The sequence below is a fragment of the Silene latifolia genome, chromosome 3 (assembly GCF_048544455.1).
Source record: "Silene latifolia isolate original U9 population chromosome 3, ASM4854445v1, whole genome shotgun sequence".
NCBI lineage: Eukaryota > Viridiplantae > Streptophyta > Magnoliopsida > Caryophyllales > Caryophyllaceae > Silene > Silene latifolia.
The window spans coordinates 102,522,350-102,540,788 of record NC_133528.1 but is presented as its reverse complement, the minus strand read 5'-3'; the positions used below and the strand labels follow the sequence as shown (position 1 = coordinate 102,540,788).

At 38.3% G+C, this 18,439-nt stretch overlaps 1 protein-coding gene and 1 non-coding gene across 2 annotated transcripts; both read left to right on the top strand.

Annotated features, from left to right (window-relative positions):
* Positions 1-1,279: 1,279 nt before the first annotated feature.
* LOC141650277 (small nucleolar RNA R71) lies at positions 1,280-1,386 on the top strand. The gene has a single exon (XR_012546319.1). It is a non-coding gene; the product is annotated as a small nucleolar RNA R71 (small nucleolar RNA).
* Positions 1,387-17,301: 15,915 nt separating this feature from the next.
* Positions 17,302-17,913, top strand: LOC141649404 (uncharacterized). The gene has a single exon (XM_074458095.1). It carries the CDS (start codon positions 17,302-17,304, stop codon positions 17,911-17,913), a length of 612 nt encoding a protein of 203 aa, XP_074314196.1.
* The last annotated feature ends 526 nt before the right edge of the window (positions 17,914-18,439 follow it).

Genomic DNA, 18,439 nt, shown 5'->3' with positions numbered 1-18,439 from the left:
TTGAGCTTTGGAGGGGAATTCCCTTGAAGAATAGCACTACTCACTTTGGTAAAGGCAATATTTTCTAACTTTCAGATGGATTTCTTCTTGGTAATAATATCCTTCATGTACTTTGCATAAGCCGGAACATGATTGATCAATTCCGTGAATGGGATTGAGACTTCTAAGTTCTTCACGATTTCCATGAACTTTCCAAGTTGCTCATCAAGCTTAGGCTTAGCTAGGTGACTTGGGAATGGAAGTCTAATCACAATAGGCTCTTATCAACATTCTTAGCCTTTTCTTCATTTCTCTTCTTTGAAATTTCATTGGTAGTAGGCTCCTACCTTAGAGTTCTCCACAACTCCTTGCTTGCTACTATCATCCACAATATCTTCATCAATTGGCCTCTTTGGCCCCTCATATCTTGTACCACTCCTCAAATGGATGGCACTAACCGTTTCATGTCTTGGTAGGTTACCTTGAGGATGTAATTGCCCCTTTTGTCTTTAGGAGCTAGAAGATGCTAGTTGAGTCATTTGAGTCTCTAACATTTTGGTGTGGGCAAGTATGTTGTTGATGGTGGTTTCATTAGCTTGGCTATCTTTATGCATTTCGTTGAAGAATTCTTGTTGGTTCTTTTGCATTTGGAGGACCGCTTTTTGAACATCAAAGCTTTGGTCATTGGATTGGTTGTAGGAAGGTTGATTTTGATATCCTTGGCTTTGGTTGAAAAAGGGTCTTTGTGTTGGATTTCTCACTGGAGGTGGGGTGTATGTTGGTTGAGGATTTTGAACATTTTTGCTTTTGTATGAGAGATTTGGATGGAATTTGTTATTCTCATTATAGTAGTTGGAATAAGGGGTGCCATTCTTGTATGCTTGGAAAGCATTCACTTTTTCCCCTACATTCGTTTTGATCATGTCCCAAGGTTCCACAACTTTCATATACTCCATTTGGGATTTAGGATGATGCCATCATAGCATTGACATATTGTTTGGGTGATTTGGGAGCTTCATCAAGCTTATCCATGGCCTTCTCAAACTTCAAGTTGATGGTGTCGATATGAGCACTTAGTTGAGCACCCAATTGTATGATGAAATCTACCTCATGCTTTCCTCCTCTAGTGGCCTTTCGAGGCCTACGATATTGGGAATTATAAACCGCCATCTCTTCGATTTTGGCCCATGTTTGGTTGTCATCAACTTCGGTAAACCTCCCATTGGATGCCTTATTAAGCACATTACGTGAGTCTTCATATAAGTCGTTCCAAAATTGTTGAATAAGGAACCACTCACTAAGTCCATAGTGTGGACAAGAACGACAAGTGTCCTTAAATCTCTCCCATGCTTCATATAATGATTCCTCATCCCTTTGCTTGAACCCGGTGATTTGGGCTCTCAACATATTAGTCTTCTCCGGAGGATATAATTTCTTGTAGAAGACAAGTGCTAACTTCTTCCATGAATCAATACCAAGGATAGCCTTGTCTAGGCTCTTCAACCATTGCTTTGCGGTACCGATCAAGGAAAAAGGAAATAATACCCATCGGATTTGGTCTTGATTAACTCCAGTTTGAGAAATTGCATCACAATAGTCGCAAAAAGTCTCCATATGTAAATGAGGATCCTCACTAGGCATCCCTCCAAATTGACTTCTCTCAACTAATTGTATGCATGAGGATTTGGCAATGAAATTACCGGTTAAATGTGGTGGTGTAGGAGTACCGTTTGGTAGGTTCTTGATGACCGGTTTTTGCCATCACTTCTGGTACCAAAAAAAATTTATAAAACCCAATTAAAAAGTAGTATTTAATCGGGGTCGAACACAAAGATGACGGGGGTTAGATACTTGGTTTGTTTAAGTCTTTAGTTTAGCCAAACAAATGTAGGAGGTTGATTAATTGTAAACTAAGATGCAAATGAAATATCAAATTAAACTAAATGAAATTATAATTGATCAATATGAGAAACACTAGAAATTTCGGGTTCACTTGGGTCATTGGGCATGAAACAAGGTAAATACGGGAAATGGGTGACAAATAGTCAAGGAATTATACCTAATATCTTAGGACACCTATAATTCATTAACCAACTTTCATATGATTAACTAAAACTCGTCACACACATACACAAGGATCATCCAATAGTCTACACATCAAGATTGTTCATCCACTATTATAGACACCAAGATAACTAAACATGTGAGAAAATACTCAAACTTTCATAGGAGCAATTCTACAAACACTTCATGTACAAGAAAGTGGCAACCATTAAAACACCCAAATCCTCATAATTCTAACCCAAAATCATACCCATTATAGACCCGAGATCCCCCTAAGCCCTAGATGAGAACTACTCACACATGTTTAGCAATGAAAAACCAACAATAAGATGGAACAAAACACAACCAAACATGATGAACATGGTAAAGTTTAATACTTTGGGTAAATAATAATTAAACAACATAAGAAATGTAAATTAATGAAAGTAATGTAAAAAATAGATGAGAATTAATACCAACAAAGAGGAAAGTAGCAAGCTTGGATAATAATGCAAGATGAATTTCTTCTTGTCTCCCAGATACAACCTAAATGACTAATTGTAAACTATTGAGAAGAGATGAACTTGGATAAACTAGAGAACAATTACACTAATATTAAGTAAAGATTATAAATTTAATTGAAGAAATATTGAGATAAGAGAAATATTAGGGTTATACAAATGTTGAGAGGAAAATAAGCTAACTAGTCTAATTTCTAATTTTAATGATGTAGTGTGTGGTCTAGTAATGAAAGGTGTGTCTTTTATACTAATAGTCTAATAAGAATAATAATAATAATAATAATAATTTTTATAATAATCTAAAAAAAACTCTCCTAATACACCAACTAAAGACACGGTACCAACACAAAATCAAAAGGGGAAAGGGAATACGAGATCTACGAAACCGCAAAAGGGGGTCCCAGTCGGCTCACCGGCCGTCGGTGTGTGACCGGCTGGGGATCTCCTGTAAAATGGAGGTTGAATTAATTATATTTTGAGCCGGTGAGGGAATCGGCAGACGGTTGACCGGCGGAGGACCATCTTGAGATTTGTTGTGGGTTGGGAGCCGGTGAGGAGGCAGCCGGTGGGCTTGTAATACTACGGTTTTATGAGTCTCTGGGTACTCTATAAAAGTGGGGCTTACTCTGTCGAGTAAGCATGTTTTGATTTACGAAACAGTGTTCTGCCTGTAGGGTACTCGATCGAGTAGCCTTGGTACTCGATCGAGTAAGTGGCACTCGATGGAGTATGTTAGTTACTCGATCGAGTAGGTCGGTTAACGGGTTATATCTCGACGGGTTTTGTTAATAATGTGAATTAGTATTTATATTACACCGTCATCTTTCATAAACACTTTTTATAAACCTAATACACTCAAAAGAGATTGCAAACTACGTTGTTCTTCCTATTCGCATTATTGGCAAATCCCGGAGCTAGAGAGGTCGGATTTTATCGTTCTTTGTATCATTGTGATCCTTGCATCAAGGGTAAGTCCTACGTACCATTTTTATAGCATTTGGTTAAGGTTGTTTAAACCCTAATTTTGGGATTGGGGGTTCTCTATGTTTATGTTGATGTGGTAGTGATTGTATGATTATGTGTATAGGAGGAGGGTTCGTAGTGGAAAGGTTTTGAGACAGCTGCTAGATCGTCTGCTGTTTGTGTTGCATTCCAGATAGGGTTTCCCTACTCAGTATTAGTTACATGATTGTGTGGTGATTGTTATTGTTATTGAGTAATTATCGTACTGGAATTGGTTGTTGGTAATTGTTGGTGTTGTGACGGTTGTTGTTTATTGTCGTTGACTGTTGTTGTATCTGTCTGTGATCTTCGGGGTGCGTCCCTGGCTGAGTGGAGTCACTTGCGGGAGTGGCTTTATGCCCTTGATTTTCCTCCAGTAGAACCCGCCACAGGAGGGATGTGCACATTAATGAACATAGGTTTATCGCTCGATGGAGATGAGCGGGGCTTAGGTGGGAACGGCTGCGGTCCCCCACTGGCGGCGAAGAGTATCTGTTGCGATGGGTACTCTGGCAGGGCTACACACTTTAGTGTGTAGTCAGTTATGAGGTGATTGGAGATGGAGACTGGGATTGTATATGAGCTGTTTGTATGATTGTTTCAGTGTGACTTTGATTGTGTAATTAGTACTGACCCTGTTTAATGTTTTAAAAACTATGGTGATCCATTCGGGGGTGGTGAGCAGTTATTCATCAGGTATGATATGACGCGTTTGGGATAGCTGGGATGAGTCATCACGTGGCAGTTAGAATTCTTCCGCTGTGTCAGACGATGTTTTACAGTTTTGACAGTTTTATCAGTAGACCGTCTGAGAACCTTGTATTTCAGTTTAACAGTTTGGTTTTGATCATGTAATCACTTTAAACTATATTGTTATTTAAATTACGTTTCTTTATTGTCATTTGATTATCATTGCCTCGGGTAACCGAGATGGTGACGTTCTTATACCTTAAGTGGTCCTGGTAAGGCACTTGGAGTATGGGGGTGTCACAAAGTGGTATCAGAGCGACAATCCTCAAACCTGTAACCAATGAATCTAATGAACATAGGGAGTCAATTAAAATAAACCCGGGGTAGAAGTTGTAGGAGCTAATACAAAGGCTTGGGAGACGTCCTAAAGTCGCAAACTTGCCCTACAATTTTGAACCGGTCACCATGGGATATGAGTCGGGATCGCTATGTATTTATCTTGTGAATTGTGCATCTTTGTAGCAAAGTGTGGTATGAATCGGTGGATGTATGTATGTGGAGAACGGGGAATGTGTAGAGAAAGATGATAATAAAGTGATTTTATACATTATTGATTGAAAGCATGATAAGTTGTTTTACAATATGGCATTATAGAAATATGAAAAGGAAGTTTGTTTGGTTTGAGTTATACATAGAGTTATGTATATACATATATGTTGTTGGTAGTGTTGTACGAGTTTATACAGCCGAAAGTTTGAGTAAGAGCATGAATACTTAGTGGAAAAAGATGAATAATTCTTGCATGATAATATGATTTATGATTACACATGTTATGTAATGGAAGTTATTTCATAATGTTGTTATGCTAGTAACATGTGAATAGGGGACTTGATGTCATATATTTGTGATTTTGTTTACGTAAAGTTATATAATAAAAACATGCGGGTAATATGTGATTGGTAAGTTTAATGATATATGTGGATTGAGTTATTTGTTGCTTGGCTTTTGAAGATAGTAACATGTGGTTAGGGATAGAGGCTTTATGAGTATTGAGTTGTTTTTGCTTACCTTGTTGTTGTTTAAGTTGTTTGGAAGTAAAAGTCAAATAGTTATGTCGTCTGATTTCAACAAAGTTGTCTTTAAACTTTTATAGATTGAGATTCATAAATGATTTTGAGGTTATTCCAATTGGAGGTGATAGCTTGTTCTTTTAAGATTCTAACGATAGGTCACACGCCCAAAACGACCAAGAAACGAGTGAGTTATGACCGTTTTACGAAAATTGGACAGTGCTGAGAAATGCGTGGGGTACTCAATCGAGTGGCCCTCACTCGATCGATTGCACCTCTTGTTACTCGATCGAGTATCCCTTACTCGATCGAGTAGTCCTGGTAATTTGTTTTACGTGCTTCTGACCTTCACCCACTCGATCGAGTAAGTCACTCACTCGATCGAGTGGCCTATACTCGATCTAGTGACCCCTGTTTTGGGTCATATGCTTATCTTTTGACTTCGTTGCATATTATGTTTGATTCAAATGTGTTATTTTACTTCGTTATGCATTGTTTTACGTATGTAATGGTCCTGATGCGTAAGTTACCCAATCTTATGATGTAAAGGGTGGCACTTGTGGCGAGTGTGAGTTCGGTGGGGAGGACATGAGTGATATGCGGTTGTGATAGGCAGTGGAAAAGAAAAGAAGGATTGGTAAGGCTTATTAAGGCATGGAGCAGGTTTTGTGAGAAGAGATGAGTGATATGATTTTGTGTTGAGTAATGTAAAGTAAGTAAATATGGACAAGGGATGACGGGAGTCTAAGGAACGCGAGAATGAAAAGATTAAAAGGAAGGGTGTGGATGGTGGCAACTTGAGATGTGTAAGGAAGTATGGAGGGAGATGGTTAGGAAATCGTGTGGGTTAAGAAAATATGTAGTGAAAGGTCATTTTAGAGGAATTGAGAAGAGTGGTATATTGTGAACTTAAAGGAGACATGTCGGGACGTGGATTTGCAGATAGTGAGTGAGTTTGGGAATTTGTATTATCAAGAGGTGAAACTAATGTGTAATTTCCTTGGGCAATTAACGGTATAAAATGAATTTTGATTTCTAGAGATGTAAAAAGGGAGATGCAATTGTTTGAACAAGTAAACGTTGATTCTATGGATGCATTAGTGGCAAGGGTGAGTGATAGCATAATAAGAGAATATCTATGGTAAGAAAGAGTGAGATGATATCGATATGAAATAGTGAGATGTGAGTTTTGGAGCAATGAGAAGGTAATAGGAGCACTAAAGAGTTAGGTAGAAGTGATAAGGAGTTGGATGGTTAATTGTGTTTGTCGAGTGTAAAAAGAAAAGAATGAGGGGAGTAAAACTAGGAAAATGTTCACCGGAGTTATGTGATATAAAAGTAAGGAATCGTCGAGATGTATGATACTATCATGAGGATTTGAGTTAACAGTTATATAGGAGTTCCAGAACGACATGATAATCATGAGTTTCGAGGAATTAAGTAAAGTAAAAGTTGGGTAATTGCACGATATGAGATCTTGGTGGTGAGTCGGGTGACGATACAATTAAGGATGGAATTAGAATAGAGTTGAGGTGATTTTTGTTGATGTATTTGATGTTCGTTATTTGGGATGATAACCAAAGATAGGAAAGAAACCGTGATGTTTAGAGATGAGTGTAAGAGGTTTGATGTATGAACGGTGGTAGTGTGGAGGTGTTGTCACTAGTGGTTAAGGGTGATGATAAATAGGAAAGATGGCCAATCTAAAGAGGTTAATGTTGTAGAGACCGGATTGATATGTATGGTTGTGAGGAAGTATAAGACGTAGTCTTAGGAGGCGGTTCCTGGTAGTGAGTGTTAGTTGTATGGTTATGTATGGCAGAAGGTGCTGGTTATGTGAATGGAAGAATGTGTTATAAGGGGCATATGAGTTAAGCTCAAGCAAGAGGTAACCTTTATCAGGTGGTAACTTACGTAATCAGGATTGACTAGTTGGATGTGATTACGCGTCTATGATGTGTATAAATGTTTGTGTGAGGTTTTGACCTCACAAGAAATAGTATGGTGTGATAGTTATAAAGTTGTTATCTGAATTTTCTATATGTTGAGTACGGTAACCTAATTGAAAAAAAAAATGGTAATAATTTGATTGATCTGGCATGGCTAGTTATAATTGTATGTGTATTTATAATACATGTGTATTCCGTGAAATTGTAAGGATGATGTTCATGAGATTCTTGTCTGTTTATTCCGCATAATATGTTGTGTTGTGATTTAGTAAAGCAGTTTTGAGTAAGTTTTCTTGTCCGGAAAGTTATACTGAATCAATGTTTGTGGGAATTGTATGTGGTTGTGATGTCTATCGATGCGGTTGTTGTGCCTCGAGTGGTGATCCGGGCACAGTACTTCGTGTTGTGATGCGGGTATTTTCGTGCTACGGTGCGGCTGTTGGTGGCGGTGTTGCGATGCCGTCACCGGTTGTGGTGGAGTAGGCGGGATGATTACGATACGAGTTTTTGAAAGTACATACCAGTTATACATAGATTGTTGTTTATTTACTGTTGTTCCTTGTGAGTTTCGGTTAGACATATAGACTGTTGTTCTGTTTGTTGATGTTTCTTTCTAGTTTCAGCTTGGGAGTGAGGGTAGAATATGGTATGAAAGCGAGTTGTATATGTTTTTGTTGTTGTCATAGTATAGTGATATTCTGTTGATGGGACATAGTTGACAGAAGTTGTTACAGTACAGTTGATCTTGTTGTAGATGAGGCATTGGTGCACATAGTCATGACAAGTGATTCGTAGAACATGTGTGGTAATGATTTGAAAGCTGCAGGTGGTTCATTATCTTTCGTTGAGACAGTGAGTGTAGGGTGTTGGGAATTAGTGTCATGTTAAGTTATGTATGAGTTTTGCGGTAATAAAAGAAAAGAACTTGAGGATCCAGTGTGAGTGCCTGTAATAATTGTGGATCGTGAGTTATGAGTATGGAGATAGGTGCAGGTATAGAGGATTATGTCGTTTTGGCAGTAATAGGGAACAATTGAAGTATGAGAATTGTTTAAGTAAGAGAGCCTTAGATATATGCATGGCGAGTGTTTAGATTATAGGTGGTTATCTTTGACATGCGGTGGTGATGGGGATAATGAGAAGAAATGGCTAGGATTTAGTATTAGTGAGTTACGAGGACGTAACATTTATCTTAAGAGGAGTAGGATGCGATAAAAGAGATTTTGGTGGTTGTGCATATGGTAGTATAATTGGAAGTAGAGTGTTGGTGTAGCATAAAGAATGGATATTTGTTTTGATTGATTTTATTAAAGGTCATGACTGTGCTTGTAGTAGTTCGATGTTTAGGAATGGGAGAATATTTCAATAGTGTTGACAGTTGGATGATGATGTTATGAGTGTGAGTAAACTTTGAGGACGAAGTTCCTTTTAAGGGTGGTAGAATGTAACATTCCGTTTGATGTTTATGGATTTCTTGGTTTTGGATTTGCTGGTGGATAATATGTTAGTGAAACGGAGCTAGCAGCGTTTGTGGATGGTAGTTGCTAGTGTATGGAGTTAGTGTCGAGAGAGGCTATAATGTGGTGGATACGATATCGTGAGTCATGTTGTGGAGGTAGACGTAGTTGGTGGAGTTGGTGTTGAGAGTTCATGTTTTATAGATTGGGTTTTCATTTGAGCTCTTAGCTATGTTGTTGTGTCTTGGTCGAGTTTGTGTGTTTGTTTTGAGTATGGGTTGAACTTCAGGGACGAAGTTCTTTGTAAGGAGGGAAGACTGTAATACTACGGTTTTATGAGTCTCTGGGTACTCTATCGAGTGGGGCTTACTCTGTCGAGTAAGCATGTTTTGATTTACGAAACAGTGTTCTGCCTGTAGGGTACTCGATCGAGTAGCCTTGGTACTCGATCGAGTAAGTGGCACTCGATCGAGTATGTTAGTTACTCGATCGAGTAGGTCGGTTAACGGGTTATATCTTGACGGGTTTTGTTAATAATGCGAATTAGTATTTATATTACGCCGTCATCTTTCATAAACACTTTTTATAAACCTACTACACTCAAAAGAGATTGCAAACTACGTTGTTCTTCCTATTCGCATTATTGGCAAATCCCGGAGTTAGAGAGGTCGGATTTCATCGTTCTTTGTATCATTGTGATCCTTGCGTCAAGGGTAAGTCCTACGTACCATTTTTATAGCATTTGGTTAAGGTTGTTTAAACCCTAATTTTGGGATTGGGGGTTTTCTATGTTTATGTTGATGTGATAGTGATTGTATGATTATGTGTATAGGAGGAGGGTTCGTAAAGGAAAGGTTTTGAGACAGCTGCTAGATCGTCTGTTGTTTGTGTTGCATTCCAGGTATGGTTTCCCTACTCAGTATTAGTTACATGATTGTGTGGTGATTGTTATTGTTATTGAGTAATTATCGTACTGGAATTGGTTATTGGTAATTGTTGGTGTTGTGACGGTTGTTGTTTATTGTCGTTGACTGTTGTTGTATCTGTCTGTGTTCTTCGGGGTGCGTCCCTGGCTGAGTGGAGTCACTTGCGGGAGTGGCTTCACGCCCTTGATTCGCCTCTTGTGGAACCCGCCACAGGAGGGATGTGCACATTAATGAACATGGGTTTATCGCTCGATGGAGATGAGCGGGGCTTAGGTGGGAACGGCTACGGTCCCCCACTGGCGGCGAAGAGTATCTGTTGCGATGGGTACTCTGGAAGGGCTACACACTTTAGTGTGTAGTCAGTTATGAGGTGATTGGAGATGGAGACTGGGATTGTGTGTGAGCTGTTTGTATGATTGTTTCAGTGTGACTTTGATTGTGTAATTAGTACTGACCCTGTTTAATGTTTTAAAAACTGTGGTGATCCATTCGGGGGTGGTGAGCAGTTATTGAGCAGGTATGATATGACGCGTTTGGGATAGCTGGGATGAGTCATCACGTGGCAGTTAGAAGTCTTCCACTGTGTTAGACGATGTTTTACAATTTTGACAGCTTTATCAGTAGACCGTCTGAGAACCTTGTATTTCAGTTTAACAGTTTGGTTTTGATCATGTAATCACTTTAAACTATATTGTTATTTAAATTACATTTCTTCATTGTCATTTGATTATCATTGCCTCGGGTAACCGAGATGGTGACGTTCTTATACCTTAAGTGGTCCTGGTAAGGCACTTCGAGTATGGGGGTGTCACAGGGCTGGCTAGGGATGCGTCTTGTATGCGAGATTGGTGACTGGATTGATGATGGTTCTTGCTGTCGGTTGTTGCTAGGAGTTGCGGCACGGTGGTGGAGTGAAATGAAGGTGGTTGCTGGGTTTGAATGGTGGCTATGATTGGTGATTGTTGTGAATTGACGGAGGATGGAGTATTGAATTGGCTTGCTGTTGCGGTTGTGTATTGATGTTGGTGGTTGGTCGAATTAAAGGGGCAGCAGATGGTGTGAGCACACGGTGGATGAGGCCCTGCTGCTGGCGGCGTCTTTGGTGGCGCAAGAGTGGTAGGTGACGGAGGAATCGAAGTGATGTTGGTGGTGTGATGGACGAGTTTCATGGTAGTGAATGGAGGATTGGTTATGGGTTAAAGACGGGTTTGATGCAGGTGAGTGATGGTGATGAAGGCGAGTCGTGGTGGTGATGGTTTGGGATCGAAATGGTGATACAGAGTTAAGGAGATGCAGGGAACTGAGTTGATGACGGGTCAACTAATTGGCAGAAGTCAATCTTGACTTCTTGTCTCTTTGTTTGATTTTCGTCTCTAGCTCGGATTTCCGCCTTGTCATTCCGCCTCACCTTTGACTTCGACAATCCTAGCTTGTTTCACCTTTGACCCGCTTTGCTTATTTAATCGTCTCACTCCTTGATCCTCCTTGTTTATTCCATCTCACCTACACATTATATAAATATAAATAAAATAATAATAATAATACTAATATTATATAAAATCGACTAATTATTAAATATAACTACGAGGACTAATTATTATAAACTAGTAAATAAATGAGCTATTTAACGATTAAGGCACACAAAATCGAGTTGGAATAAGATATAAATGAAGGGTAAAATGTGACTAAAATGCTACTTATCAAATCTCCCCACACTTAAACCTTACTCGTCCTCGAGTAAGCTCATTAAATTAAACTAAGACCCGTAATATAAAAGGACTAGATAAACTAATAATATCCGATGAAAGGCAATTAGCGGGCCTTCTCCGTCCCTTCAACTCACACCGAAACACAATGAGGTATGTATTCCGATGCAAGGCAAGTGGGGGCTTGCGGAAAATCTAGACACATCTAAAATTTAATCACGTAATCAATCATAAGATGCATCAATCAAAAAGTCAACCGATTTCCTCATCTAAGCGGAGGGTTTTGCTTTGAACAATTAAAGGTTTTGGTCGGGGGATACCGTCTCATAGTCTTGGTGGGGTGTCAATGCCCTAGTGGTGGCTCAAGCAACCTCAATATGACAACCAAATGCCTAAGAAACAAATTCAAAGGTGGAAAAGAGGGAAGCAAAGCCTAACCTTCAAGATTTACACGACACACACAAGATTTGACCAAATTGACCCATGACTAAGGGGACCTAGACTACCGACTTCCTCACGATTTTCACTAGTCTCTCATTTTGTTTTCAGAACGGGTGATTTTTGTGCAAAAAATTAACCAAAATCACTCAACTACTCGACTCGTGACACATGCCCGCAATATAACACGGAATCCTCTCCTACAAGACCATTCATGAGATGCAGAAAAGGAAAATATGCATAAAGAGAAATAAGGGTTGTAACGGGGCTAGGTGACGGGACGAAACGGGGTTGGTGCAAGCACCATTTTGGAAAAATGTGGAGGTCCACATCAAGAAGTTGCCAAAATTCCATTTCTTCCACTTTATTGCAAAAAAATGAGTAACGTCTACACCCTAACAAAAATTGGTTTCCCGAATTTATGCAAACATTGTGCAAACCCGACTCACTTAGGAAAAACATCAAGTGCCCCTTTATTTTTGCAACGCCTTTTTCTACTCCAATGATGAAAGGAGTGTTGCTTGGCTTTTTCTCATCAAGCAAAGTATAAGTGAATTTTTTTTCTTTTTCCTTACACTTTTCTTTTCTATTTTATTTTCTTTTCCTTTTTCAAAACCTCTTTATTCAAACCAACCAAATAAAACCATTATCCCAACTCACTCATCAACTAAGGTTCAAAACACCCTTTTTTATACAACTAACAACATGTAAGCAACTTTCTTGATAAGGGAAGGTTGTTTATGGTATGTAGCTAGTTTTGTAGGTGTCAAATGAGAGGTTCAAGCTCAAAAGGGGTTAGCAAAATCGGACCTAGTCTAAAGGGTCGAAAGATTAGGCTTATTTGGCAATGTGAGGTTCAAGAATGGAATGCAACTAATTGTTTCAAAATATGCACACAAATGAACATCTCATGGTCTAAAAAGAAAAGGACACCATGCTTATGCGTCGTGATGTGACATGCCATGCAAGGAGCCTACTCACACCTAAGGGAGACCGGGCATGGATGTACCGGTCCTAAGGAGGCTCTAAATCTCACATGAGAGTAGTTATGTCGAAATCTAGGCCTAGACTACGGTCTTGGTCTCACATGGTGGTCAATACTTTCCGGTCTAGCCTCATTTCCCGGGTATTTACAAGCAAATACCCAAATGAGGAGGTCAATGGGTGCAAGCTACAAAAAGGGGAAAGACACGGCCACGACGGTTTAATCATAGGGAAATCATACTCCCTTCCTAGACTAAATTTTGTTCAAAAATTTATATACAAACTCAATGCAACAAGAAGGAAATACAACACATATATACATGTGAAACAAATACATGCGAGAAATAGAAATGATCATAAGGTAAACATGCAACGCGTTGACTAAACCTAGCAGCACATCATACCAACACAACAATCCAAAAGTTCCCAGAAGGAACATCCAAGGCACAAAAATTCCCATCCTCCTTCAAATATGCAAGATATATAAAGAAAGAACGGTAAGGGAGTAGGAGATTAGAACGAGTTTACCAAGCGGTCTTCTAGCTCCTTTTTGCCTCAAATGGTCAATGCATATGCCAAAGGTTAGCCAAGCATATATATATATATATATATATATATATATATATATATATATATATATATATATATATATATATATATATATATATATATATATATATATATATATATATATATACAATGCAATATTTTTGGAATTTTTTGAATTTTTTCGATTTTTAGGCATTTTCTTGAATTTTCTTAAATTTACAAGTATATATGTATATGTACAAATATAAACAATATTCACAAAGTCGATATTTCCCTCCCCACACTTGAAATTTACATTGTCCTCAATGGAACAAAGTATAGGGAGAGAATAGGAAAAATAAACGACATATTTTTGGTGGTTTTTGAATTTTTTTCGAGATTAAAGAACATGTTTTTGGATGTTTTTGAATATTTTAAAATAAATAACATGTTTTTGTATTTTTAAATGATGGAACCTCCCCACACTTATTTATTTACATATTTCCAATGGAAATAAATGTGTGGAGGAAATTCGGAAATAAAATACATGTTTTTGTTGATTTTTGATTTTTCAAATTTTTAGTGATTTTCAAATAAGTATGCAATGCATGATCTAATCTATATGCAATATTGAAATACGGTGCAAGCTATACTATATGAATGCAAAGAGAGCTAATTTAGATTAGCTCCTCTTCGAATCATGTCACTAAATGCAAAATACGGTAAAAACTTAATTAAAGAGAAAGAGAATATATACATTGCGGTGGTTCTTAAGTAACTCCACCAAACCTCATCATTCAAAGACTTCATTCAACCGGGACAATATCCTGAGATCTCACCAACCTTCCACCTTCAACACAAGAATCGACAACACACGAACCCTTGATCTTCATCATCAAATCATGCAATTTACTGATGGCATCTTGAACTTCTTACCATTTTCGGTTCATTTCTTCTTCAAGCTTTTCCTTAGTCTCTTTGTCGACACTAGGGTCACATACCCTATTTCCTTTCGATCTCTTCCTCCATCTTTTTGGTTTCTTCTTTTCAATTCTCGGTTTTGATTTTGGAGGGGCATTGGTGCTAGAATCGAACTCGGTTTCCCAAGTCTTGCCCTTCCCCGCACTTATCTCTAGCATTCACTTCTTTTTCAAGGAACTTAGCCGGGGACTCATCATCAAATATCGGCTCATGATCAATCAAAGGGTCCATGTTCTCATCTTCATTCTCATGGAGTTCTAATGTTTCCACGACAAACATGTTTTGAATCACGGTTTTCTTTGAAGCATGTGGTAGCTTGAATTCAACTTTTTCCTCCCCGACCTTGAATGACAATAGTCCTTCTTTGACATCTATGGTAGCTCCTCCCGTGGCCAATAATGGCCTACCAAGAATGATACGAGAGCGTCTTCCCATAGGGATGTCCAACACAACAAAATCGGTAGGAATTGAAAGCTTACCAATTTGTACCATGATATCCTTGAGAATCCCAATTGGAGATTTGATTGTCCCGTCGGCAAGTTTGATTGTAATAGAAGTGCGGGCTAAGCATGAAATATTCAACCTCTTCACAAGGGCAAGTGGTATGACACTCACACTTGCCCCTAAGTCACATAAAGCACTATCCAGTTTGTGGTCACCAACGGTACATGGAATTGAGAAACTCCCGTGGTCATCAAGTTTGACGGGAATTTCTTTAGATTTAACCACATTACACTCCTCATTTGAGGCATCAAGTTCATGGCCACTAATGTCCACTCTTCTAGAAATGACTTTGTAACAACCCGGATTATAAAACAAAGGAAAAACGTAAAATCAAGTAAATATCAGAGTACGATACTGATAAAAGGGTCAAGGTGACGGAAACACCTGACCAATCCGGATCGATACTAAATCCAAAACCATGCTAATACATCATTCAAAGGTTCTTAAAACTTAAAAGCAAACTCCTATTTATTATTAAGCTCACTTCGCACATTCCCCAAGCAAGCATTAACCAGTCAGCCACATCTGAACAACCTGAGAATGGGGGGTCGACAACCAGTCGGGAGTAACTAGATGCTCTCCCAGTCATGTTTACAACAATTGAATATAACCAACAATTATTAACAATTGAAATGCAAAACTAGTAAACATGTGAGATCATCTATACTCATGAAAACTCGACACTAACTTATCATAAATCAACGATATACGATGATATAAACACAACGTAACAACATTGCTTAACCATACAAAATCAATAACGAAAGAACCAAATAACCAACCACGGAGCGTATAACAACTGCCTCCACTTACCCAAGCATAGTGTATAGAACGAACGTCGTTAGAGCGTATAACAACTGCCTCTGAACGGACGGAGCGTATAACAACTGCCTCCATCGGTGTGGATCGTATAACAACTGCATCCACGGTACTATGTATAGCGTATATCAACTGCCTATATGCCTAAGACCTGGCCAGACTTTCGGTGCAATAACTGTACACCGAACGACACACGGGGACTAGAGCGTATAACAACTGCCTCTAGCCAATCCCAAACATAGACCAACGGCAAGTCCCACAAGGGGTAGCGTTTGCTCATTCCGATCGGTATGTAACTGATACCTCACGTCATCTATACAACTAGCCCATAAACAATGCACAGTATAACTGACCATACATAGATGTGAATAACCTCACAATCAAATCATAGAATAATATAGCGGATCATCCTACGATTATATGAATAAGAGTAACCAATGTAACATGCAATCACAACATTATATTATAGTCGAACACAAGATAATATGTGAAACAAGTACAGCCAACCAAGGTTATAGTAACCATAGTCATAACATGAACTTTAGATGTGAGGTTATACTAACCTCGACTATAACTTCAACAAATACCTTTGAAGTTATAGTAACCTCAACCATAACCTTGACATAAAACTCAAAGTTATACTAGCGTCAACCATAACCTTGAGCCATAATCCCAGGGTTACATTAGTTACAGCTGTAACCTTGACTCGCACTTCAATGTTATAGTAGATTCATCTATAACATTGAATTCATATTTCCAAGGTTATAACTCAAACAGCCATAACTAGAGCAACAACCCAAAGTTGTACTAACTTCAGCCATAACACTTGAATCATCATCAAGGTTATACTAGCTTCAGCTATAACTTTGGAGAGAACTCTTGGCCGCCTATCATGCCGCCATTAGAGTTTATTCGTAAACCCTAATTACGCTCACGACACCCATAATAAACATGTAAACAACACACGATATATAATTAAAACATTAAATCATATACAAACATGCGAAAACATAATTAATCATGACAATAAACAATCAAACATGCATCAATCACACAAATCAATCATTAAATCACATTAATTACATCAATTGGCATAAACACAATTAAAAGAGAAACACTTAGTTACCTTATTAGCAATTAACGATGCGAATTAATGAAAACCTTCATGAAAGACACGACCATCAAATCCTTGCCTCCAACACGTGTAAACATCCCGAAAAGCGACACAAAATAAAAGCACAGACCGTAACCCTTGAAAACGCCATGAAAGGCTATTCTTCTTCTTCACCCATTAAAATAAGAGACCCAAAACGTAGGTCTAAAGGTCCATACAAATAATCTCCATAAAATTATTTGGAGATAAATATGTTGTAAGGATAAAAGCAAGGATTATGGAAATATAATTTGTGTATGAGTTTGAGAGAAGGAAAGATATTCAACAATGGAGTCAAATGGAGAAAAGAGAACAAAAGAGAGGCAAAGTGGAGGAGGCCGTGCGGCTGGTTTCACGTGAAAAACAAATAGGTTGACCTAGTTGCTTGCTAGGTTAAATCTATTTATAAAGGGATTAACTAATGGGTTGTGGGTCCTTTAGCTCATACAATGGATTATCTGATTATAAATCGGATTGGACCATATTAAAACGCAAGGAGACCGTATCATAGAAAAGTAGTTATTAAATTAAAATAATAAAATCGCGCACGGATGTGCAGGGTTAAGGATCGTTTAGCTGGAGGTTATCAGGGTAATTGCTGGTCTGCTTCTACTGGTGAGTACTCTATTAGTGCTGGATACCATTGGCTACAGGCTCCACACCCACATGTCCTATGGTATCATGATGTTTGGGATTCTTGGGTTATTCCCAAGCAGGCTTTTATTGGCTGGCTTATTCATAGAAATGCTCTGAATACAAGATCAAAACTGTGTAAGCTGGGCCTGAGTACTACTGCTAGTTGTGTTCTTTGTGAGACGGGGGAGGAGACACATGATCATCTTTTTTGGGATTGTGTGTATTCCTCAAAAATTATTGCAGGATTAGAACTTTTGTTGCAGCTGAAGCTTACTGGCCATTCTACTTCCTATTCTAAGCTGCAAAAGAGAGTTTGCAGGGTAGTCAAGATGGCTGCTTGGTATGCTATCTGGATGGAAAGGAATTCTGCTAGCCTGGAATTTGCTATCTGCAGGCCTGAGAAACTGACTCAAAGGATTCAACATCAAGTGCATGGAAGACTCGTAGAAAAATTAAGTAATTGTACTATCCCAAGTGATTGTAGTTGGCTAAGTAAAATTAATATTATATGTTCATTTTGTACTTAGCCTAGATTGAGATGGATTCATGTAGAATGATTATGGTGTAACCATGTTTATTATAATACAAAAGCTCACATTCTACCAAAAAAAAATCGTGCACGGACATTTCAACCTAATCAAAAGTAGATTAAAATGAGAAATAATAAAATATAGAACGGAAAATATATCCATACACTTCAAAATAATTAATTTAATAAAATACTTTTATAATAATATTATTTTAAAATACGGGGTGTTACAATCCAACCCCCTAAAAAGAAGTTTCATCCTCGAAACTTGAAATTCAAAGATAAGATCAAAAGAAGGTAAGAATTACAAGTGATCATCAATAAAAGTCATCTCGGAAACCTAACCGCTGCGCACTCTGATCCATATCCAACTCAAACCAAAGAAAAGATCCTAAATCCTCAATGTTAATATCATCTTTACACACTCTAAAATCCCATTAGTTACATCAAACTCAAACCATCTAAGTCCATAAAGATCATTAAGCCAACATCTAGTCCTCATATTTCAAACACTCATCCAATTA

Coding starts and splice junctions, on each gene's coding strand:
- LOC141649404 (XM_074458095.1), top strand. CDS start 17,302: ATGTGCAGGGTTAAGGATCGTTTAGCTGGAGGTTATCAGGGTAATTGC.